This window comes from Aquarana catesbeiana, linkage group LG03, assembly GCF_042186555.1.
Source record: "Aquarana catesbeiana isolate 2022-GZ linkage group LG03, ASM4218655v1, whole genome shotgun sequence".
NCBI classification, from domain to species: domain Eukaryota; kingdom Metazoa; phylum Chordata; class Amphibia; order Anura; family Ranidae; genus Aquarana; species Aquarana catesbeiana.
Genome location: NC_133326.1, coordinates 231104901 through 231127114, shown reverse-complemented (window position 1 = coordinate 231127114; position 22214 = coordinate 231104901). Strand labels below are relative to the sequence as shown.

At 39.5% G+C, this 22214-nt stretch overlaps 1 protein-coding gene across 2 annotated transcripts in view; it reads right to left on the bottom strand.

Annotated features, from left to right (window-relative positions):
* Positions 1 to 22003, bottom strand: part of TFEC (transcription factor EC) — a 150338-nt gene extending 128335 nt beyond the window's left edge. For both annotated transcript variants that reach the window (XM_073619848.1, XM_073619849.1), the window contains exon 1: positions 21843 to 22003. In XM_073619848.1, the coding sequence (XP_073475949.1) occupies positions 21843 to 21875 (33 nt within the window). In that variant the 5' untranslated portion in view covers positions 21876 to 22003. The remainder of the gene's footprint in view (positions 1 to 21842) is intronic.
* Positions 22004 to 22214: the final 211 nt, after the last annotated feature.

Here is a 22214-nt window from a genome sequence, read left to right as displayed (position 1 = left end):
AATCTTAAGTAACCAAACGCTAACCTTAACATTGTATAATAATAAAAAAAATGATAGTTTTTATTTTTGACAAAATTTATAGAAAGCTCTGCATTCACCTCCTTCCCCACCCTTCAAGCATCATATCATATTCCAAGTAGGGAAAAATTCTGGTTCCTTCAAATTAGACACCTCTACACCACACACTTCAAAATGTCTGACATTGGCCCCTTTCTCTTTTTATGAAACTCTCTATTACAAAATCCCAAGGGCAAAAGACCTTACATCAGAGATTTACAGTCATCTGGTGAGTATGGACCCCCTAAGAAAAGCTACCGTATGTGCAGAAATGGGAATCAGACTGTAACCTGTAACCTGTATACCCGTATTACTTCTATTTAGACGTGATTGCATTTTGTACCTAAAATTCCAATTTAAGTGTATCTACTTAAATGTGCTGTTTGTACTTGTACCACCAAGTATTACCTAATAAAAGTTGTAAATATAACAAACAAAAAATATTTTTGAATGCAGTCTGTCATTAGTAGTAACACAATGGGGTTTATTTACTAAAGCTAGAGAGTGCAAAATCCTGCTCACTTCTGTATAGAAACCAATCAGCTTAATTGAACAAGCTGAGCTTACAAGCTCTTTCTCATTCCTTCGAACAACTGTTATTACCTACTCATTCTACCAAAAGATCCATTATTTCCCAACTTCCTGTTATGTGGTGACAACGCTGTTCATTTCTAAATCACACAGCAGCATTGTCACCATGTGAACAGAGTCGTTTTAGAAGGACATGTAGTTTTAAATGGGCTTTTAGTTCAAACACATTAAAATCCAAGTTGCAATTAACACATTTTAAGCAGTTACTGGAGCAGTTTTTTTTCCTATTGGAAAAGATTAAGGCCATACAAGAAATGTAGTGTTATATTTTTTCCCAACCCTATTACTGTTATGGTAATGCTAATGGCAAACTTCATCATAAATGTATATTTTATTTAGCCCATAGTTTTCCTGCAAAACTACACTGTGATCGTATGATGGTAAAAAAAAAAAAAAAAAAAGAAAAAAAAAGAGAAGAGGTAAAAGTTTACAATACATGTTGTGCTCCCATACACACGCTTTCATTTTTTTAATTAAATGTTGAAATTTATGAATAACACTATATTACTTTAGATTGCGAACAAACCACTGAATATTATATTATATCACACAATCCCACATCTTGCACCAGGCTGAGATATATAGATTTTGTACATGGACAACATTTTTTATTGGCTTCTCCTTTCCAAATGACACATTTTGAAACACAAAGTTTGCAGTGATTGCTTCAGAGCACAACAAACTTTAGGTTAAAAAAACTGGTAAACATAAGCAGTTTTAGTTCTTTGTTTTGTGAATGGTTTCTGTCTGCTCAAATGTCATCTTGACCTATAATAAAATGATGCTTAAAGAATAACTAAAGGCAAAACTTATTATTTATTTTTTTTTTTTTATGATTTAGAGAAAGTGGTAAGGCAATAGAACCACAGTAATTTTTTTTTTTTGCATGTATGAGGAGTTTTTTTTTCTTGTCCACAGAATCAGCATATATAAAAAATGTGCAAGCTGTGTACTGCACTTTTAGAAAAAATATTATTTGGGGAGCAATAATCACAATAATATTGCTGTATGTTAGGAAGATTCACTCTCTCTTATTGTCCTAATAATTAATGTCAGAAGGAATGAAAGTGAGGGTAAAGCCAAAATTTTGAGTTGCCAGCACAACAATAAGGGGTAAGCTTTAATGGGTACACTTATTCCCATGATAACTATTTAAGAGGGATTTCTCTCACATTGAAAATATATAATATCACTTCCTGCTGAATCTAAAAGTCGGCAAATTAAGGGTATTCTCCATAACGAAACATCAATGAAAAAACTGACAGTGGTTATAACCCTCCCCTGACCTATCCAACATGAAAAAATAAAAATGTATCTTAGATTTCTAAAACCCAAACCATTTTTTATTGTAGTTTTGCATAGAGTGAGAAATGATTAGAAAATTTGTTAGAGTTTTATAGCTGACTGTGTCCATGTTTAGGAGATTCTCTCTCTCTATTTATACTGGTGACCATTGTTACCAGCACAGAAAATGATGGGAAGTCCAACTTTTTGAGTTGTCACAAGAAGAATAATGGGAAGAAACTTCCAATGAAGACACTTGTTCAATGGAAAATTATGCAAGCAGTTACTTCTCACATTTTAGAGAGAGTCTGCAGGACAGAAAAAGTGATGGAAAATCTCCCTAATGGGACACAGGCAGCAATAAGAAAACCCAGTAGGGTTTTATCCTTCCTCTACTATATCCAAAGTGAAAGGCATGTTCCTGACTTATTTTCACAGCATCAAAGTTAGCTGCAAAATTAGACATTTTAGATTAATTATAATAATAAAAATATTTTTTTCATAATTGGCCAATGTTGAGTTGAGAATATATTTGTTTCTGTTTTTGAATAAAAAGTAAAAGCATCAGGTTAAAGCTATTGTAAAGGATCTTCCTTTTTAAATAACAAACATGCTATACTCACCTGCGCTGTGCAATAGTTTTGCACAGAGCAGCTCTGATCCTCCTCTTCTGGGGTCCCTAGCCAGTGCTCATGGCTCCTCCTGCCTTCTGAGTGCCTTCTGAGTGCCCCAGCCCCCCCCCCCCGCAGCAAGCTGCTTGCTAAAGGACACTCATGTGAACTTTACCCTGAGCGGCACTATGTGCATCTATTGACACATACAGTGCAGCTCAGCCCAGTCCCAACTTCTTCATCACTAGATTTGATTGATAGCAGCAGAGAGCCAATGGCCAGTGAGGAGGTAGAGAGGGAGAGAGATAGAGAGCAATGTTGCTGCTCTTGGGTACAGTGCTGGATCGAGACCAGGCTCAGGTAAGTATTTGGGGGGCTGCACCTGAAAGGTTTTTTACATTAATGGAGCAAATGCATTAAGGTAAAAAACCTTTAGCTTTTACAATCACTTTAAGGGTAAAATATTAAGCATATAGCATATTTATAATACTTTGTGAAATGGAGAGAAAGTAATAAATAAAGAGTACAGTTCTTTTTTTTACCTTCTAATAGTATACGTTACAAGTGGATAAATGTATCAGGTGCTCATCATAACACAAATAAATTATCAAAAGACATGACTACTAAAGAGGTCTCAATGGATATTTCTCCTGGGCAAACCAAAGAAGACCCAATGAAAAAGAAGGCATTTATATCCACTATGCCTATTCTTAATTCACAGACCTTTTCTAAGCAACAGTTGTGATCAACTGTAGAAATCTTACCTGGCTCATTGACTTTATTTTCTGGGGTAGGTTCACTAAGTAAGTAATTTATTCTATATATACTGCATATATATATATATATATATATATATATATATATATATATATATACACACCACATACACACACACACACAATATATATAGATATATAGATAGATCTATATATAACTTTGCTTGTCCATCTTTATATATAGTATGAGTATCAAAAATTTTACATGCTGCTTCAGGTGAGATCAAGCTCCATGTTTCAAAATCACATATCATGTGCTGGCTTGGCTTATCTCCAGCAGCAACAGGAATGACATACACCACCAAACCCACTGATTGCCTCCCACTGTGTCCAATCACAGCGGGAATGGGTCGCCAGCAGCGTGCGTGCGCGTCCCAGACCTTGTGCACGAAATCACGTACAGGTATATTAAGTATATATGCAGTGGGCGATCTGGGTTAAACATTGGCTTTTAGCTGACAAGTCTTAATTGACAACACAGAGGAATGTTATGATACTAAGCGTGAGAAAAGATAATCATAGATAGTTTGGCAAAGCGCCTGGAATAACTTTTATATTGTATAATAATTCACAAACATATACTTTAAGAAGATGTGTATTACTTACTAAAAGGTGTTATTAAGAGTGACAATTATATGAAAGTGGGTTTGCCTTTAATGATGATTAGCAATGGGTGAACATTACCCGGTCATATCCTGATAATATATTTTATTTAAGATACTGAACCAGGAAATAAAAAAGACGAGTGATGCATTATTCTGTGTCTGTGTTTTCACTTCAGTCTACATTGCTCCCCACAGGACTCTGTGTGTGTATAGGGGTAAGTATAGGGGTAATATATAGGGAGTACATCCTTAATGATAGACAGGTACTATTAACTTGTAAGTCAGGCTGTAGTAGCCTTACAATAGGGGTTGATTTACTAAAAGCAAATAGGCTGTTAACTTTGCAAGGGAAGTTGCACTTTGCCAGGGAATGTGACGATGTTTCACTTTGCAAAGATTACCCAATCACATGCAAGCAAAATAATAAAACATCATGTTTGCTATTGAAATAAACACTATTGTTAAAAAAAACAAAAAACAAAAAAAACCCCAAACATTATGTTTGTTTGCACATGGCTGAATGATGGAAGTAAGCATAGCTTTGCTTCATTCATTAAGCTTTGGTGCAAATTCTCTTGCAAAGTACAACTTCACATGCAAGTGAAGTCTGCCTTCAGTGTATCAACCCCATAGTAAAGAGACAATTAATTCAAAATTTCCCAGAAAATTAACATTACACAAACTCTAAATGAAATGACTACCATCCCCTAATCTTATTAATCTTTCTCCACATATAAAAGCAAAGATAGAAAAGCGCTTCTGAGTAAAGTGTTTTATTAAGTAATATATACAAAATAATAGACACTTACATATCAGTAAGTACAAAAATGCTCCTCACGAGTCGGCATAGTCATTGGAACGTGGTCGGTGTCAGAGGCATTTTTCCAGGAGATTACAAATCCAGGCTGCGAGAACCACAAGGAGCCGGGGAGGAGACTGGCTATGTACTATAGAGGAGAGTGACAAACAGCTCATGGAAACAGTGTGTGATGTCAGCACTAGCAGGGGAAACACAACGCATTTCAGAGCATACGCGAAGTCAGTAATGCGCATGCACGCTCCTTTCTCAAATGTGAAAAGAAGGGAGAGGAGGAGACGGCATTTAAATGCTCCATATGCAAACGGAAAACAGCTGACTGCATGTTAACACTAATAAGGACTGATAAAATAAATCAAAAAAACAATACAAGAGTGCCCAAATACATAAATCTAATACATGGCACATAAATAAATACAAGTTGTATCACTGGATTGTCTGCACGGCTGTGTGCTCCAACACAGGCGCACAACTAAATTGAGTGCGCACCCGCATCAAAAACTCCAGCCTGGATTTGTATATATTACTTAATAAAGCACTTTACTCAGAGGCGCTTTTCTATCTTTGGTTTTTCATTTTAATTTCGAGTTGACTTCACGCCAGAAGAGCAGCCCTTTGTGACAGTGAATATACCCTCCTGATTCATCCCTTCAGTTTTAAACATTCAGCACTATTCACCGTTGATTGGACACTTCCTATTTCATGTAATCATTGTGGACTTGTTCATTTTTATTATTGTTCTCTCATTATTATTATTTTAATTATTTGTATTAATATATCTCCCAATGATATTGGTCGTGAGACATTGCATCATTACATCCGAGCGCCAACATTTGTGTTTTTTTTTCCTCTACATATAGCACATATTTCAAAAAGGTGTGTAACTACAGTCAAAGGGGCCCCATTGCAAACATTTTCTGAAGGCCTCCAGCAGCCTTGCATTGTCAACTGACAATACATGGTGCTGATCTTAACATAAGGAATCCCTAGATGAAAGTTACATAGCCAAGAACTGTCAGCACAATCAATATATTACTAGGAACCAGTATCATTGATTATGGATGAGATAAACTGCCCTGGGTTAGACTCAAACAGGGTTTGGTGAACAATATATAGACCAGTGCTCAAAGAAAAATGAGCCTCTTACCAGATAGTCATGATCTTGAAATTATAGGAGGTCATGACAAGCATAAGATAAGGGGGTATCCTGTGAACAGCCTAATCTTGTTCTCACAACAGCACTCCTCAGAGAAGGATCATATGCCCAATGGTCAGCATCCCAGCCTCCATACACGTGTGTCAGAGCTTGCAGCAAACCGCGAAACAGCTCTTCCTTGTACTCAGGCTGTGGCATATGTTTGAGATGTAAAAAAAGAGGAAGGCTCATCGTGCAGTTTATCCAAACGCTAATTTATTAAAATTAGGGTTGTCCCAATACCACTTTTTTAAGACCTAGTACAAGTACAAATACTTTTTTCAAGTACTCGTCGATACCGATTACTGATACTTTTTTTAATGTCATGTGACAATGGCACTAATATGCAGCACTGATGACGCGTGGACTGTGTCATTAGTTTTTTTATTTATTTATTTTTTTACAATTCTATTTTTTACAATATATTATTTTTTTGTTATTTTTTTTTTACAATGCTTCTTTTTTTTGGGGGGGGGGGGGGTGGATGGTGTCAGTGTGTTTATTTTATTTTTTATTATTTTTACAATTTAACCTTTTCAGTATTTATTTATTACAATTCTTTTTTTTTTATTAGCCCTGTTGGGGGGTGGCTTTGGTGAGATATCAGGGGTCTTAACAGACCCCTGACATCTCCCTTTTGAGACAGGGAAAGGGACTGAGGACAGAGATTCCTCTGTCCTTTTCTCTGCAGCCTCAGTTGCACTGAAGATGAATGGACAAGAGATATCGGCTCCTCTCCATTCATAAACTGAAGCATTGTAAACACAGTTTACGATGCTCAGTGACCTCGTAGCAATCCACTGTGGAGTGTCATCCTCTCTCTTCCCCTCACAAGCGGGTGAGGGGGAGAGAGAGAATGACAGTCCACAGTGGATTGTAATGAACTGGGATCTGTGTGGTAGTCCTTGGTGGAGAAGAAAGCTGGAGTCCATGCAGGGAGACCTGCGTCAGGTTGCCCTGTGTGGCTGTGATGGTATATCCAGATATCAGATGTCATTGAGGCTGATGAAGGAGGTGTGGTTAAGCTTCCGAAACGCGTCCGGATTGGCTCACTCAGTGGTTGGACTGACAGCTCCTCTCACTACTCCTAGCTGGACACATCTTCTTTGGACGGACATCCAATTTCTGGATATACCATCACAGCCACACAGGGCAGTCTCATGCCGGTCTCCCTGCACGGACTCCAGGCTCATCTTGCTCCCCACCACAGCTGGCTTTCGTCTCCACCAAGGACTACCATGCAGCTCCCAGTTCATTCAATCCACTGCGGACTGTCATCCTGTCTCTCCCCCTCACCCGCTTGTGAGTTCAATTTTTTTATATGGTATTTTACTTAATAAATTGTGCTACACTATGCCAGTTTTGCACTTTCTTCCCTTCCTATTTTACAGATTGTGGATTATCAGCCCACATATGAAAGCAGCCTTGCCAGCACCATTGTCACCCATTTTATACCAATTGAAAATGTTATTCCTATACCTCCAGGAATAAGTATCTTTCAAAACTTCTTTTTGAACCTGGTATATGACATTTAATCACTGTAGGATGGGCACAGTGTCAGCACTGTAGTGTTTTTTGGTCATGTCCCTAATTAAAATAAAACTATTGCACTTACACATGAAAATCATATAATTAAGCGGTAGAGAGAATATCCAATAGCGGGGCACAGTGGCAGGTTCGGAACGTGGTGATGTCACAACTCCTGTCTCCTCCCGACGCATTTCCCTGTAAAAGGCATCATCTGGGAATGGAGGTTTGGTGAACCTCTAAGAAGTTTGGATACTGAACCCGAATCCCACTGTTCAATTAGACTCCACTGAACCCTCAATTAGAGCTGAATCTGTCAAATCAAAAGTGCACATTTTCTGGGATAACAGGCAAAGGGTTGTCATAAAATAGCATGAAGCAAGTGGACGACAGCTGGTATTTACAAAGTTATGGGTTTTTCCAGGTGATATTATTGACCATATATAGACCATATTTAGTCACTGACATCATGGGCTTTCAGTAACGTAATTTACCAAATATGATCATATTCATATATGACATCAACCAGGAGGCCCTGCCCCTTTTTATATAACAGCTGTCATCGGCCTTGCCACAAGGGAAGCAACAGAACAAGACATGTGTATTTTGGAGGATCAGCAGTGTTGGTCATCTTGATTGATGTGATCTACATCTCTGGAGGATTTTATTGATGGTAGGTGTACATTGCGTCCCTTTTTTTTTTTTTGTCTAATTAAAGGGCTTGTTAAAAACTGTATTTGTTTTTATTTGCACTTTACTTCTTTGTAAATGAATATGTACCCCTTACTCATTTACACAGGGGTACCATTTTCTGGGTGCCCCCTTATTATTAATGCCAGATTCAGATTCAAATTCAGTGCATCAAGAAGGTTGGAAAGGGGAAAGGGGTTGGGGGAATTGAAAACAAAGGAAAACGTGAGTTTCACCTGTACTGGGTCACGATATTCACGATTACCCGTACGTTGTGCTTAACCCGTTAGGGTATTGTTGCTGTAACCATATAGATAACTATAACAAATAAGGGAATGATGGGGGAAGGGGTAAACCCAGTAGAGATGGGTTTTAAGGGGGTACTCTGTGCAACAATATAGTCAAAGGTTTTAGTTATTAAAATAATTCTGTTTTATTCAATCAACTTAACATTTAAAATCACATGTAAAGATCATTACTGCAAATGAACACAACAATAATAAGCGGACGCATATTATTGTTGTGTTCATTTGCAGTAATGATCTTTACATGTGATTTTAAATGTTAAGTTGATTGAATAAAACAGAATTATTTTAATAACTAAAACCTTTGACTATATTGTTGCACAGAGTAACCCCTTTAAAACCCATCTCTACTGGGTTTACCCCTTCCCCCATCATTCCCCTATTTGTTACAGATTCAGATAGGCCCCATCTGCAGACACCAGGCTGCATGCTTGGATAAGCGTCTGGTATTTTTTACGAGGGACCTCAATCTTTATTTTCCTTAGTTTTTGCATGGGGTTCCCAATTTAAAATCAATCTGAAAAACTTTAGTTTTTCAGCTACCTGTTCTTATAAGCTCATAACATCCCTTTTTGAACATCAGCTGATTTTTAAATCTGTATAATAACTCATGGGCTTGGTGTAAGTTCTAAACCCTCCCACCCATTACACCAGCAAAAGAAATGAATGCTGTATTCTATGGTTTAGTAGTTATTTTTTTAAAAAGACTAGTAGTAGCAGCAATAATAATAATTATTATTATTATACAGGATTTATATAGCGCCAACAGTTTACGTAGCGCTTTACAACTTGAGGGTAGACAGTACAAATACAATACCGTTTAATACAGTAGGAATCAGATGGCCCTGCTCCTTAGAGCTTACAATCTAAGAGGGAAAGTCAAGAGATACAAGAGGTAATAACTGTGGGCGATGTGCTGATTGAGAAGATAAATGTACAGTTGTTAGGTGGGGGCCAGATAGGCTTCTCTGAAGAGATGAGTTTTCAGGGATCGTCTGAAAGTGGATAAAGAAGGAGAAAATCAGACAGATTGGGGTAGAGCATTCCAGAGGATGGGAGAGGCTCTGGAGAAGTCCTGAAGGCAAGCATGGGATGAGGTGACAAGGGAGTTAGAGAGCAGGAGGTCTTGCGAGGAGCGAAGAGAATGGTTAGGTTAGTACTTTGACACTAGGTTAGTGATAATAATAATAATAATCATCATCATCATAATTGTACTATATTATGACATAAGTATACAAGAGGTAATAACTGTGGGCGATGTGCTGATTGAGAAGATAAATGTACAGTTGTCAGGTGGGGGCCAGATAGGCTTCTCTGAAGAGATGAGTTTTCAGGGATCGTCTGAAAGTGGATAAAGTAGGAGAAAATCAGACAGATTGGGGTAGAGCATTCCAGAGGATGGGAGAGGCTCTGGAGAAGTCCTGAAGGCAAGCATGGGATGAGGTGACAAGGGAGTTAGAGAGCAGGAGGTCTTGTGAGGAGCGAAGAGAATGGTTAAGTTAGTACTTTGACACTAGGTTAGTGATAATAATAATCATCATCATCATCATCATCATCATCATCATCATCATCATCATCATCATCATCATCATCATCATCATAATTGTACTATATTATGACATAATTATATGTGCTCTTGCACACTTTTACATACTTTTTAACAGAAGTACATACCTCAGCTGTTTTTGTCAGTTTTTAGCTGAGGAGACACTCTGGGACTTTATAAAACCTCAGGAAGACTGAGGTTAATTTTAGAGTAGTTGCACTGCACAAAAAGCAATGAGAACAATAAATCTTCTTCCAGATCAGGAGGTGAACTGGTCTGTACAGTTGCTTTCTGCACAGAGAGATCCAGGGAGACTGTGACCCCACTTCATCAACGACTATACTGAATCTATGTTATCTTTACATGCACAGATTTTCTATGTCCAATTTACCGTAATGGGACCACCCTCTGACTCCCAAGCAAGGCTGTAGCCATACGTCGTCAGAGTGGCACGGGTGTGCAAAACAACGTACCCGTATGTCACTGCGTCATCTGCGGCTAGCGGGTCCCGCGGACTTGATGTCCACTGGTGGCCCATGATCGTGGCATGGAGAGGCAGAGCGGGGAGATGCTTTTGTAAACAAGGCATTTCCCTGTTCTGCCTAGCAACATGACAGGGATCTACTGCTCCCAGTGATCAGGAGCAGTGATCTCTGTCATGTTCTAGTAAGCTCATCCCCCCTACAGTTAGAACATGCAGAGGGAACACAGTTAACCCCTTGATTGCCCCCTAGTGTTTAACCCCTTCCCTGCCAGCAACATTTACACAGTAATAACTGCATTTTTATAGCACTGATTGCTGTATAAAAGCCAATGGTCCCAAAATAGTGTCAAAAGTGCCCGAACTGTCAACCACAATGTCACAGTCATGATAAAAATCGTAGATCACCGCCATTAATAATAAAAAAAATATATATTAATAAAAATGACATAAGTCTATGCCCTATTTTGTAGACACTATAACTTTTGCGCAGACCAATCAATATACACTTATTGCGATTTTTTTAATCAAAAATATGTAGAAGAATACATATTTGCCTAAACTGTAGAAAAAATGTGTTTTTTTATATATGTTTGGGGGATATTTATTATAGCAAAAATTTAAAAAATATTGCTTTTTTTTTCAAAATTGGCGCTCTTTTTTTGTTTATAGAGCAAAAAATAAAAAGTGCAGAGGTGATCAAATACCACCAAAAGAAATCTCTATTTGTGTGAAAAAAAGGACGTCAATTTTGTTTGGGTACAACGTCACACGACCGCGCAATTGTCAGTTAAAGCGACACAGTGCCATGTCGCAAAAAAGGGCTTGGTCAGGAAGGGGGTAAATCCTTCCGGGGCGGAAGTGGTTAATGCTTTTTATTGGGAACTAGTAAACTGTGAAGTAACACTGCAGGCTTTCTTTTAAATGCTGCCACTAAAAAAAGCAATTTTTTTTACATTTGATGCTGTTTTCATGTTCAGGAACCCTGTTGTGCAATTTCTTCCACTTATGGTGTGTGCTGTAAACTTGCACGCACAATTTTTTTGCCTGGTTTTTAGGACCTATCCAAACAGCCTCTCATACATCAACAAAGAAAGAATTTTCTGTTATTAAATGTTCTATGTCTTTTCTGTGGGAACTCCTAAATTACCACGTGGCTGTTCTGTTTCCTCCAATGATGGAATGGAGTAACCTGATAAAGCTTAGTCATGTTGATGACGGTGTTAATAGGAACAGGTTTAGAGGTATTTTCACCATCTAATAACAGAATTCACTAAGGAATCCGTTGTATTCTGGCTTCTACTACTGTCCAGTGCAAATTGAACAACTTGAATGGAAAAGCCTACACCTGTCAATCTTCTGTTTTGCTCCCTTGCAGCTATTTCCTTACAGTATATCTTTTCTTCCCAGATTTATGTCCAAAACATTAAGTGGGAGTTTGTTTTATTTGTGATGATATTAAATGTATGCATTGTAATAGCACTTAATTATGAAGCCAGTTATACCTAAATGAACAAAAACTGAATGTATGCTGTATTTCCCAGCACACAGTAATTGAATTTGCTGGCCTGGGCAACAATGAAATTAGACTATTCAGCAATGTGCTTGCAGCCTTTCTAGATACAGGAACATATTTTATATATAACCAGGACTATCAATCACTGTGGCTCATTAAGCCAGGCAGACAACACAGTCAAGAATTTGGCCCAGTGTCTGAGGAGGTCCCATGGGTGCAATGAAACACATAGGGTACGGCTTACTAGAAAAAAACTGTATACCCTCAGGAGATCAGGAGAGTAAGTGAGAGATTCACATCTGTATCAGTACAGGTGCAAGACCAATGTATTTTTTTTACTTTAATTTTATAGAAAAGTTTAGAATAATACAGTATAGAAAAAGAGAAAAATGTTAGTGCTATGGCAAATTTACAATCAGTTGTACAGGCATATTATAGAAGAATAAACAGAGTATATATCAACATAGAGTAGCATATATTAGATTTTTAAAGGGAGGAATCATAAAGCAAGATATATGCCAGTATAAGTTTCCCTCAAGCAAAATCTTCATAATAAAGTGTCGACAAAGTCAAAACATGGATAAAAAAACAAACAAAAGATAATGCGAAACATGGTCCAGTTCATCAGCATTAAGACATAGCTCAAGGCCATAAATAGACCCTCCTAAGGAAAATATCTGCATAATGCACTCTCTTTAAGGTACAGGCATGTATGGTTTAATAACATTCAAAGGTAAAGTACATTTTTAGTAATGAAGCCCTGGTGCCCAAAAAGAATGAATTTTTTGAAGATACTGATCTTTTTCCGTAAACATGAATTCAAAGTGAGTTGTTAGGTTGAGAATGGTTAACAGAGTTTGAAATAAAATTACAGGAAGGTCTGGATGCTTCCACAGTCTAGTGATACAATGTCTGGGAGCTGTTAAGATATAAACAATCTTTTTGTTTATTTCTACACCCAGCCCCAAAAAAAGGCCAGTTCTTACAGGAGCATCATACCCAACCACAGAGGAGATAAATAAATTAATAAAAAAGTTTGCAGCCAAAAATGTGTCACACTGGGACGTGTCCACCATATGTGTAATTTATCTCCATGGCCTAGGGATATAGAAACCTCTGTGTAAAATTTTGTATGGTGATTCTCAGTGCAATGAGCAATAAGATTCTTTGAGTAAAAAATGCGCTTGACCACTGTTTTTCTGTGAATGTGGTACCCAAGCCATCTTCCTATGTGTGTTAACTGATCTAGAGTAATGGCTGCATGGTATTTCAGAATGCTGGGTGTCAATATTCGCGTAAGAGCATTGTCGCACTTTGAATGACAATTGAGCGGTCATGCAACACTGTACCCATTTTTTATCATTTTTTCACACAAAAAGAGCTTTATTTTGGTGGTATTTAATCACCACTGGGTCTTTATATTTTGCTAAATAAATAAAAAAGCCTACATTTTTTTTTAAGTTTTTTTTTTTTTCATTTCTATTATAAAATTTTGCAAATACATATTTTATTTTTTCATGAATTTAGACCAATGTATTTACTGCTACATTTCTTTGGTGAAAATAACCCAAATTCCAAGTCTGTAGGAAAGTTATAAAATCCACAAAAATGGTATGTACAGTATATATGTGAAAATTGATCAATCCTGATGTGCATCTCATTTCTTAAGGCCCGAAAATGCCAATACAGTACAAATGTCCCCCAAATCAACCCTTTTTGTAAAGTAGACAGTCCAAGGAATTTAGTAAGTGGCCTGGCAAGTTTTTTGAAATTGTAAATTTTTCTGTCACAATTTTTGGGAAAATTAAGGAATTAAAAAACAATTTTTGTCAGAATTTTTTTTTTTTTATATACTGTTACTAGTGCAGTTCAGCATCATCATATAACTGGTGTGGTGGTGATCAGGGACACTGACTTGTGACAGTATGTAAAAATATATATATATTTTTTGTTTTTTTTCATTTTTTAAACATTTTTGTTTTCTTTTTTTATGATTTTTTTTTACCGTAGCAACACTTTGCTTCTCTGGGGAGGTGATCATAATCTTTTTTCTTTTTTACACACTATGATAGTAGATTCCACTGTTATATGCAAACATTTGTTCTGAATGAAATGTTTACTATTGTGATTAACTGTAATTGGCCACAGCTAATCACCTGGTACAGATGGGCTCTGATTGGCCTTTGTACCATGTGATCACTGTGACCAATCACAGAGATCAACACAATAGTAAACAATGAATGGCATGAATGGAAGCCATCCATTGTGTACAATTGTCATGTGATCTGCTGTGATTGGTCACAGCAATCACATGGTACCTACAGTGGGCTGGTACACTGATCTGTCATCCGCTGTGTCAGGTGGACACAGCGGGCGACAGATCATGCCGCAGCGTGGCCCCACGGGGCACGCATGAGGCGTGTCCTGGGGAGGATGTCATATGACATCCACCCAGAACGGTGAATGCCCCACCCAGCTGTCATTTTACTATAGGCCAGGCAGAAAGGAGTTAAATAGCACACCTGGAGTGTCTTTCTGGGAAGCAGCACATCTGTAGGATGTCCTACATTAAAAGTAACATTTAAAAATATTTTAAAGGGGAATCACAAAAAATAAAGTTGTGGGGTCTCCCCAAAAATCTATACCAGACCCTTTGTTTTTGTTAACAGAGGTCTGGTTAATGAGCTGTCTAGGGAGAAGCACAGAGGTCATTGGCACAAGTGGATTGGGAAGTGGCACTATTGTATGCGAAATACACAGGGGTGAATAAGTATTGCATTTAATCATTCAATGTTGTACAAAAATGCATGAAGATTGTATTGATAAACTGTTTAATTTAGTCTTGATTTTTTAAAGTGTTATTTAATATATATTTATATATTTAATATATTATTTCAAGCACATGTAGATTTATGTGTTTAGCAGTGAGGCATATCAGGCAAGAATTATTGTTTTGTGTGCTTATTATTACCTAGCATATACTGTAGAGTTAGAGAAGCACTGGACATACTGGAAAATCTAGTTTATTATCGCTATTGAAATCAATCACATATTTCTATATATTTAAAGGATGAGGTAAAGATTAGGTAGCATAGAGTATTATTAATTTATGAATTTGGCATAATGCACTGCACTGCATTCCCTCCTAATTTGACAAATTACACACTAATGCTGCGAGGTCCCACGTACTGGTGTGGATTTACTAAAACTGGTGCACTCAGAATCTGGTGCAGCTGTGCATGGTAGCCAATCAGCTTCTAACGTCAGCTTGTTCAATTTGGCAATAAAACCTGGAAGCTGATTGGTTGCCATGCAGATTTGCACCAGATTTTACACTCTCCAGTTTTAGTAAATAACCCCCACAGAGTCTACTGTGGGGTCAAGGCTACTATACTCTGTAAAAGCAAATATACATAGCACAATAGAGGACTGTCCAAATATTCCTGACTAATATGAAGAATAAGGTTACAGTAACACCACCACCATTATGTCTTTGATACCCTTTCCCTTCAATGATGATAATGAACTGAGCTAGCTCATGTCTTGACATGCTCCCACACACTCATTTCCTGCTTGTGTCAGGCCTATCTTGCATTAGTGGATTTCTGTTGGTATGTGGGCACTCAAGGGCTCTGGTCTCTGTTTTGGGCTCTCTTTCTGGTACTACTCCACACTGACTAGCACTTATCTAGTGAGCTTTCAAGCTCTGGAGGTACAGACTACCAACACTGACTGGCACCCCCCTGTAAGGCTTGGCCCCATAGTTCTGGTCCTCCCGCTTTTCCTTTCAACAGGTCTGTTAAACTGAGCTTCTCATTTGAATAAACAATATATCCACAAGTGCTCAGGAGTTTTCTGGTATCTTGTGTTATTGATTGGACGATCTCCAGCTGTATATATTTTAAAAAGATGCTTGGTGGATGGGATTACTGCAAACAGTGAAACACTAAACCATTAGTGTGGGACAAAGAACACAGTTGTAAAATCAGAGGTAAGTATACGATTATACATAGATCATTTTATGACATATAAAGAAGTAGTGAGATCTAAAGGTATAGTATTGGGCTAGAGTCACTAAACAGTGTACTGCATTATTAGATATCCATCATAGCTTGAAGTGCAATACAATTTTAGTAAAATGCAAAATGCTTCTTTCATTTCATGAGGAAATATGCAGGAGACAGGAAAAGAAGTTGCATATTAGCAGACAGGAGACAGTCTGTGGTTGAGCTAAGTCAAAGCTAAGAAATGTATTGCTGTTTTTGACTTCTTCAGGTAGGATCCCAATGGTATTGTTTTTAAGGTTAATTATTTTCAGACTCCCTGGAAAATATTTCTTTCTTGTCTTGGTCATCTATCCAATAAAATGATTGTATGAGCTATATACTGTATTTATACAATCATAACAGAGGTTACTTTGAAATATTTATTTTTTCTAAATATTTTAAATGCATCATATTACATGAAAGCAGTATTTAGTTGCCATTGTTTTGTTTTTTTTCAAGTAATAGAATTATGTTCAGTATCTCATGTGACCAGGGTCAGATTATTTTATTAGGCATTCTAGACCAGTCCCTGTCAATGTTTCAGTGCAGCCTGTTTTCTGAGTTTTTTTACCCTACTGTGCACCATTATGGCCTCTGATTGGCTGGTTCTTACTGCCAGTCAATCAAAGGCCAGAGCCAAAGAAGCCTGCTGCCACATTGCATAATATAGGAAGTACTAGACAGTCCTCATTTAAACTCCTAAATTAAAAGGTACTGTATAAAGCAGGGGTAGGCAACCTTAAAGAGGTGGAGATCTACCTGAACAACATGGAAAAATTCAAAGATCACCGGGCACAGTGTCACCTCCTTACACCTGATTTAAACCTCTAATTGCCATGCTACCATGTTACAAATGCATGCATTGCACTGCAATCATGGGTTTAAATCAGGTAGGGAGGAGGCAACATATCGTCTCTTCACCACCTGTCAAACACACTCAGATTGCTTTTCAGAGTAGCAGCAGTGCCTGCTGCACTTGTAAATGAGCCTTTAGTTGCATTTAGCATCGGCACCTTTAGGGCTCATTCACACGTAAAGTTGGGGGGGGTGGCAAAACCCTGCGGTTAAGTCATGGTTTAACTGCCCCCAGTCCCTACCCCCTTTAGCTGAGGTAGCAGCCAAAGGTGTACACATGCCACAGCAGGAATTAAGCCCCCTGCTGCTTTTGGTGAGTGCTACCGCCTGCCAATCACGAGTCATTCAGGTAAATGGGGCCACTCTGCAAGCACCCTGCAACTGCATGCTACTGCGAGGTCCAAGGGGTTAAAGCAGGTTGTGAGAAAGCAACACAATGCTGCCTGCTTTAACCCCTTGTTTGCTGTACAGCACAAGGTTGCAGGGCACTTGTAGAGTGGCCTCATTCACTTGAATGGTTCACGTGTGGCAGATGCTACACCCACAAACCATGACAGGGTGTATAACTCTGGCTATGGCTGTGACATGTGTACAACCCTGGCCACTGCAGCAAAAGGGGGTGCAGTTGGGGCAGGGGTGATAAAATCTTAACTCTGGGGTCCCCTATAAGGCTGCTTTAATGCTGATGTGCTGTGGTTTACCTGCACCATGGGTGCAGCGCACTGCATCTGTGACTTTGCTGGGTTAGCTGCGCTTTTCCACAGACTTCTATTATATCCTGCAGGTGTGGTTCCCTTTCTGAAAGCACGCCAAGCCCGCAGGGTATAGTAGGCCTATGGCTAAGCACAGCAAATCCGCAGGAAAGCTGCAGGTACACTGCACTGCACCACGGTGTGGGTAAACCACAGCGCATCAGTGTGAAAACAGCCCTATACTAATATGCCCAGTTTATTGCTTCACACTAACTGAAGATCTCTTCTTTCCTGCTGCTGGCACCACTCTGCAGACGGCTAGCTGGGATAAGAGGTGGAATGCATCATTCCGCATGGGACAGGATCAAGCACTACAGAGGAGGCATCAGCTTATGCGACTCTTGCTTCCTATTACAGTTCCAACTTTACAAGTAGTCCCTCTATACAGAACTCTGTTTGATGCTCTGGGAAGGCAGGTCAGCAAGCCCAGAACGCGATCTACCAGTCACCTGTCCGTGATCTACTGGCAGATCATGATCTACTGGTTGCTGACCCCCGGTATACAGTATGTGACCGGATTGATGAAGGTTTCACCAATGGCTTATGTGCATAAAAGGTGGGTCATAGGGAGAAAAGAGTTACAAGGTTACAAAGATGTGGCTGAACCAGGGTTTTGTAAAGTTGAAGAATTATAGTTTTATCTGTTGGGTAAATACCCTTTTTAATGAATGCTAATAGTCTGCTAGACTTGCTTGCTGCATCTTGGCATTGTATGCTGATGCTGAGTCAATCATCTACTAAGACTCCAAGATCCCCCAGAGTTATTGCCCCAGATGATGGTAAGAAAAGAAAAACAGGGTGCAATGATCTTGTGATAGCAAACCATGTAAACTAAAAAGATTGAATGCACTCATGAACAATCAGAAGAGACAATCAGTCTCCTGCAATTCCCTGTGGCCAGTGGCAGGGCTGCTAGTGTGAGCATGCAGCTGATTCCTGGATGCTGATCAGTGGATGAGGGAGAGACCCACCAAGCGAAAAAAGACAGCAGTATTCTTGCAGCACCTGGGCACCACTTCCAGATTGCAGTTGAAGTTCCTATGCAAATTCATATTGAGGCATTCTTCCCTAAAAACTCCATTTCACTAAGTTGCTTACTTAAATACTAAAGATGGCTCAATAGAGCAGGATAAAGATATTCAGGATAAGATATCCTGCCGTAGTCTTGGAGTATATCACATAGGGCTATGGTTGTCCATAATGACTGGGTCGACAACTGATTAAATAGTAATATATAAGTACTCAAAGCCCAGCTCTGGGCTAGTTTATTTTTTCCCAATGCTGTGGGGCTGTGCCCGCACTGCATGGGTCAACTGCTGATGTTTTTTAGGGATGAGCACAAAGTTCATACCTACCTGATATGCCAATCCTCTAGAAAACCCCACTCCCCCGTGGTCTAACAGTGGACTGTTCCTGTCTATGGAGCTTACTCTGAGTGTGCTGACATCAGGAACATTTTCAAGATTGCTGGAGCGCAGGGGTGCCGGACCAGTCTTGTGCGAGGAGGATTGACGGGTCAGGTAAGTATTTGTCTTCTTTAGAACAAAATGAGCAGTTAACCCATGCAGTGCAGGCACAACTCCACTGCACGGGGTAAAAAAATTGCCGGGAGTTCTTCTTCGGCGCATCTAATAATTTCACCATGTATTTGCTTACATCCTCTCTACAGCATGGCATGGAGTACAGGTCATATACATCACATAATTTGATATTAAAAGTTGGATTATCACCATTCATGGCACTACCTGAGGTGGCTACAGTGGTGGGGACAGTTTTGTTTATAAAACTGAGCAGTGAATGATGGTAAAGGGAGCACAGTGGTGGGAATAGCTCAGATAAGAGAAAGTTGGGGGGGCATAGTGGTACTGAGCATGGGCGTCCGCAGGTAGGGGCAAGGGGGGTCAAGTGCCCCCCCCTGGAATCAGGGATCGGATCATAAATTTAGCACAGTTGCTATCAGGGTTGCGGGCAGCCCGCCCCCGGGTGCCACCCGCCAGTGGGATGAAACCATCAAGGTGCTGTCAAGCCCCCATCAGTGTAGTGTGACTTCAGGCTCTTTTCCCTGCTCAGTCCAGCAGAGAACTCGGCGGTGCTGTGACAGGAGAAAGGTGAGCTGCAGGCTTTCAATGGCTTCCCCTGCTCGCCCCCCCTTTCTCCTGTCAGGGAGAAGAGATGGTGGCTCTCACCAGGTTCCCTGCCAAGCTTCCTGCCCGCTAGGTTCCTTCCCTATTGGCCATAACTGAGGGCCAATCAAAGGAGACTAGGAGAGGGGAGCATCATGGGACATGTAGTCTCAAAGATTGGCAGCCCCATTTTCCATAGGGAGGAGGCTACAGCTTGATCAAGAGAGGGATTGAGAGACTGCAGCCTGGAAAAAAGCTGTTGGGGGGAGTGCTACAGGACAAAGAACGAGGAGTGTGCTGGAAGCCAGAGAGAGCGCCACGCTGCCCAGCGCCACCAGAGAGAGCGCCACGCTGCCCAGCGCCACCAGAGAGAGCGCCACGCTGCCCAGCGCCACCAGAGAGTGCCACGCTGCCCAGCGCCACCAGAGAGAGCGCCACGCTGCCCAGTGCTACCAGAGAGAGAGCCCCACGCTGCCCATTGCCACCAGAGAGAGGGCGCCACGTCATCCAGCACCACCAGAGAGAGCGCCACACTGCCCAGCACCATCAAAGAGAGAAAGACTGAGCCACTGCCAGAGTACAGACATGCTACACTACTGACCAGAGTCGCCTCCAGGGAACCCAGAGTGAGTGATCGTCCAGCCGGAGGAATCACTGCTGTACTTTCGCTGGGTCTGGTAAGAGGGCCAGTTGGCCATTATCCATTACCTATCCTAGGAACTGTACTACGTCTGCAGTCTCTGACCATAATATTGTGATAATGACATTGTCGAAAAGGGGCGGTGCATGGGTGACCCTAAAATGATGCCCTCCCCTGAAAAAAGTTCTGCGGACGCCCATGGTACTGAGGCTAAACAATTTTGAAGAGAGGACATAGAGGTGACTAGGAGGCAGTGAGTATTTACAGAGGTAGAGTGTGGCCAGAGAAGAAGGGACATAGTAGAGTGATCTGTCACATATCAAACAGGATCAGAGAACCGATCAAGATAGAAATCACATTTACATTTTAGTTTCAGGCTACTATTGTCAAGTAATCAGCAATATAAAATGTACAATTTTAGTGTATTTAACCTTATAGCACAAATCTGTAGCAAAATGGAAACTCTAAATTATGTCTGCACCAGAGTACTTTTACAAAGGGGGGGATTTACTAAAATTTGGTGCAGCTGTGCATAGTAACCAATCAACTTGCAGGTTTAATTGTCAAAGCTTAAATGAACAAGCTGAAGCTAGAAACTGATTGGTTACTATGCACAGCTGCACCAGATTCTGTGTGCACCGATTTTAGTAAATACCCCCTAAATGTAACACAGAGGCAGACTCAATAATGTTAGTAATTAGTGGACTGCTGAATGTCACTTCAAAGCATAAATTTTAAATATATTAAAATGTATTAAACATTGATATCGTTGCTCGGAGGGATTATGTTACTTTCAGTTTAAAAAACTAAAGAGTCATTTATTTCAGTTCCCACCCTTCAGTGAAACCATCTTGCTTCAAACAACAAACTAGGCAAAAGGAGTCATTTCTTCTTTTTTATTTTAAAGAAAACTGAGACTCACTGGCCTGAAAAAAACTTTAATAAATCATTAATTGATCATTAATGAATGCTGAAAGTCTGCTAGACTTGCTTGCTGCAGCTTAGCATTGCATGCTGATGCTGAGTCAATCATCTACTAGGACTCCAAGATCCCCCACAGTTATTGCCCCAGATGATGGTAAGAAAAGAAAAACAGGGTGCAATGATCTTGTGATAGCAAACCATGTAAACTAAAAAAGATCAAATGCACTCATGAACAATCAGAAGGGATTTGCCCGTTAGAATCTGTCATACAAAATGTGCAGAACAAACTATTAATACCAAAATGACTAAATAGTACCAAGGTGAAGCCCATACCCTTAACACTGCATTAATTTATCTTGTGTTCTCTGATGTTACATACATTACAAAACGATTGTACTGAGAAACTAAATGATCTAGGCTAGTAGCTATATGTGAATCTTAAAGGAATCATTTGACCTGTAAGAAATACTAGTTTTATCTTACGACAGTTCGAGTACTTACAGAGAAAGACTGGATTTTCAGCAGGGTTACCATCTTGACAATGGTTTCACAGTGTGTTGCTGTTGTAGGCTCAGTGTTACAGGCATTATGAGTACTAATGCATGGGAGATTCAGAGTGGGAGAGAAAAAGAGAAGTGACCGGTATGTGCATTTCCTAAAATGTGTCTGTTACATGGAAGGCATGACTATGCACTTTAAAAGAGCAAAATAAAAGGTTTTAGTTAAGGATTTTTTGTACCTTATTTTTAGAACTTTCCAGGAAACATGCAGAATAATTTATGTAGGGGATTTATTTTTTGTCCTGGTAGAATGCTAGCAGGTTACAATTAGTAAATTGGTGCATACAATAATGCTTATTTGCAAAGGATATTT